The sequence below is a fragment of the Herpailurus yagouaroundi genome, unplaced genomic scaffold (assembly GCF_014898765.1).
Source record: "Herpailurus yagouaroundi ecotype Mexico unplaced genomic scaffold, PumYag 221, whole genome shotgun sequence".
Taxonomy (NCBI): Eukaryota; Metazoa; Chordata; class Mammalia; order Carnivora; family Felidae; genus Herpailurus; species Herpailurus yagouaroundi.
The window spans coordinates 19,514,598-19,516,873 of NW_024412452.1; the positions used below are offsets into that span (position 1 = coordinate 19,514,598).

The 2,276-nt window shown below is 33.1% G+C and overlaps 1 protein-coding gene across 2 annotated transcripts in view; it reads left to right on the forward strand.

Annotated features, from left to right (window-relative positions):
* WDPCP (WD repeat containing planar cell polarity effector) overlaps positions 1–1,404 on the forward strand; it is a 389,996-nt gene extending 388,592 nt beyond the window's left edge. For both annotated transcript variants that reach the window (XM_040458282.1, XM_040458283.1), the window contains one exon: positions 1,307–1,404. In XM_040458282.1, coding sequence (XP_040314216.1) covers positions 1,307–1,357 — 51 coding nt within the window. In that variant the 3' untranslated portion in view covers positions 1,358–1,404. The remainder of the gene's footprint in view (positions 1–1,306) is intronic.
* Positions 1,405–2,276: the final 872 nt, after the last annotated feature.

Here is a 2,276-nt window from a genome sequence, read left to right on the forward strand (position 1 = left end):
TGTGTGTGTGTGTGTGTGTGTGTGTGTGTGTGTGTGTGTGTGTGTGTATATATATATCAAGAATATGGCTGAACCAGATGATACATCAAGTATACAAAATCTGGCCTTTGATAACAGTTATAACCGGATATTAGAGAAATAATTTACCTAGGATTTCTGCCAGTTAGTCAACAAGACCAAAAGCTAAATCCAAGTTTCTTGATGACCATTCTAGTGGTGGAGAAAACAGACTTTGGGATAGTAGCTTATAAGCCAAGAATTGGAACTTATGCTTTTTAAAAAGCTGGTACTTCCAATGTTTTTTGTTTTTAAATTGAAAGCTACCTAAGTCTCCTGAACTTGCCAGCACACACACATAAGCCTCCAGGAATGTTAAATTTGTCATTCTTCTTGTTACCTGTTTTTCCAGGTTGGTATTTTTTTTTAATTTTGTATTATCAGGATTCATAGGCACATACATACATACATGCTTCCCTTACGTGTCAACCCCACACCTGTTTTCTTCTAGATAGGACAAATTTCTGAAAGGCTTCTCACTAAAAAGAACTTTAAAGATATAAGTAAGGAATAATTTTAAATTCTTAAAGAGTAATGTCTGCAATTATGACATGTTAGCTTAAGTACTAACCACCATCCCTATTCTCTTTACTTTTCCCCTTTACCATTTCAACTTTAAGTAGGTTATCTCCAAATTTCAAAAATGTCAAAATGTCAAAAATGTTTTTCAAATAATGTCATTCACCTTTGGTGTCATGTTTAAACATTCTCCAATTTCAGAATCCTATGATAAAATTTTTTGTTTATCTCTACTTAATGGGGTAGGTGGGAAGGTGAGAAAGAAAGTAAAAAATGGGAAATGGATGAAGTTCTTGTATCTCTTTACAGCTTCATAAAATTTTATGAAGGGCTTAGAAACACCAAAATTAAGAAATAGACTTGGGGAACAGATAGTATTATAAAATCAAAAAGGTAGAATGAAAAAATGAGGACTCATAATTTGCAACTTTTTATTGCAGGAGCCTTTACATGCTTCCAAATTTCAACTAACATTTTTCCTTCTTTACCTTTTTATGCTTTGTATATTATTAATCTTTACTGCCTTTTATGAACACCGTATCAAAATTTTAACAGTAAGCTGAATACATGGTTCTCTTATTTACATATATACAGTGCATTTAACTATTTTATTTTGCTTCAATGTTTTCTAATATTTATATTAAAATATTAAAATATAAATATTAAGTCAATTATTGTTTAATCTCTACCATAAACATGATTTTAATTGTTTTTATTTGTTTACTTTCAGGAATTTGGAGATGGTGGTTCTCTCAGAATGGTTCACTTTGGTTTGGTATAAACAATGAGAAACTATTTTACTTAAATAAAACATCACATTTTTCACATCTAAAATCTTTCATGGCCTGATACAGAGTAAAATCTCCCTATACAGATTAAAAAGAGAAAAGACAATATGAATTAGTTAAGTGTTTTAAATTGAGAGTATTCTCAAGCTACATTTTATTAGTTTCAAAAACATGTAACTTACCAGCAGTGATCCTAAGTAAAAGTACTTAACTTATTTTCAATAATTTAAAATTTTTGAAGTTTCTTAAATTATATATTATTGGGTATAAAAAGTAAAATATTTAAACTTGGTTCTCCCAAGTATTTTAAACATTTACTCTTGTGAACTTGTTTACATTACTAATTTGCATTATGAATAAGATATTTACTAAGCAAAACTCCCAGACCCATTGCTGGGAGGCAGTTTTCTATGGGTCTCTTGAATTATGGCTATGAGGCAAAGAATGCCCCTTGGAGCCAGATACCATCTCCCTCTAGAGCATAGACCAGACATGCTTACTGCCCATTTGAAAAGTTCTGTTTTGGGGGCATCTGGGTGACTTAGTGGGTTGGGCCTCCAACTCTTGATTTTGGCACAGGTCATGATCTCACAATTCATGGGTTTGAGCCCTGTATGGGCCTCTGTTCTGACCGTGCAGAACCTGCTTGGGATTCTTTCTCTCTCCCTCTCTCTGTTCCTCACCTGCTCTCTCAAAAATAAATAAATAAGCTTTTTTAAAAAAAAGTTTTGTTTTGTTTTTAAAGATTCTATTTTTAAGTAACCTGTACCTCTCAATTTGGGGCTCAAAGAAGACCAAGAGTCACATGCTCCACCGACCAAGCCAGGCAGTCTCCCTGACCATGTGAAAGAATTAAAGTTCCCTAAACTCAGAGTTCCTAGCTTTTACACAGCCCACCTAGTGTGCAGTGGT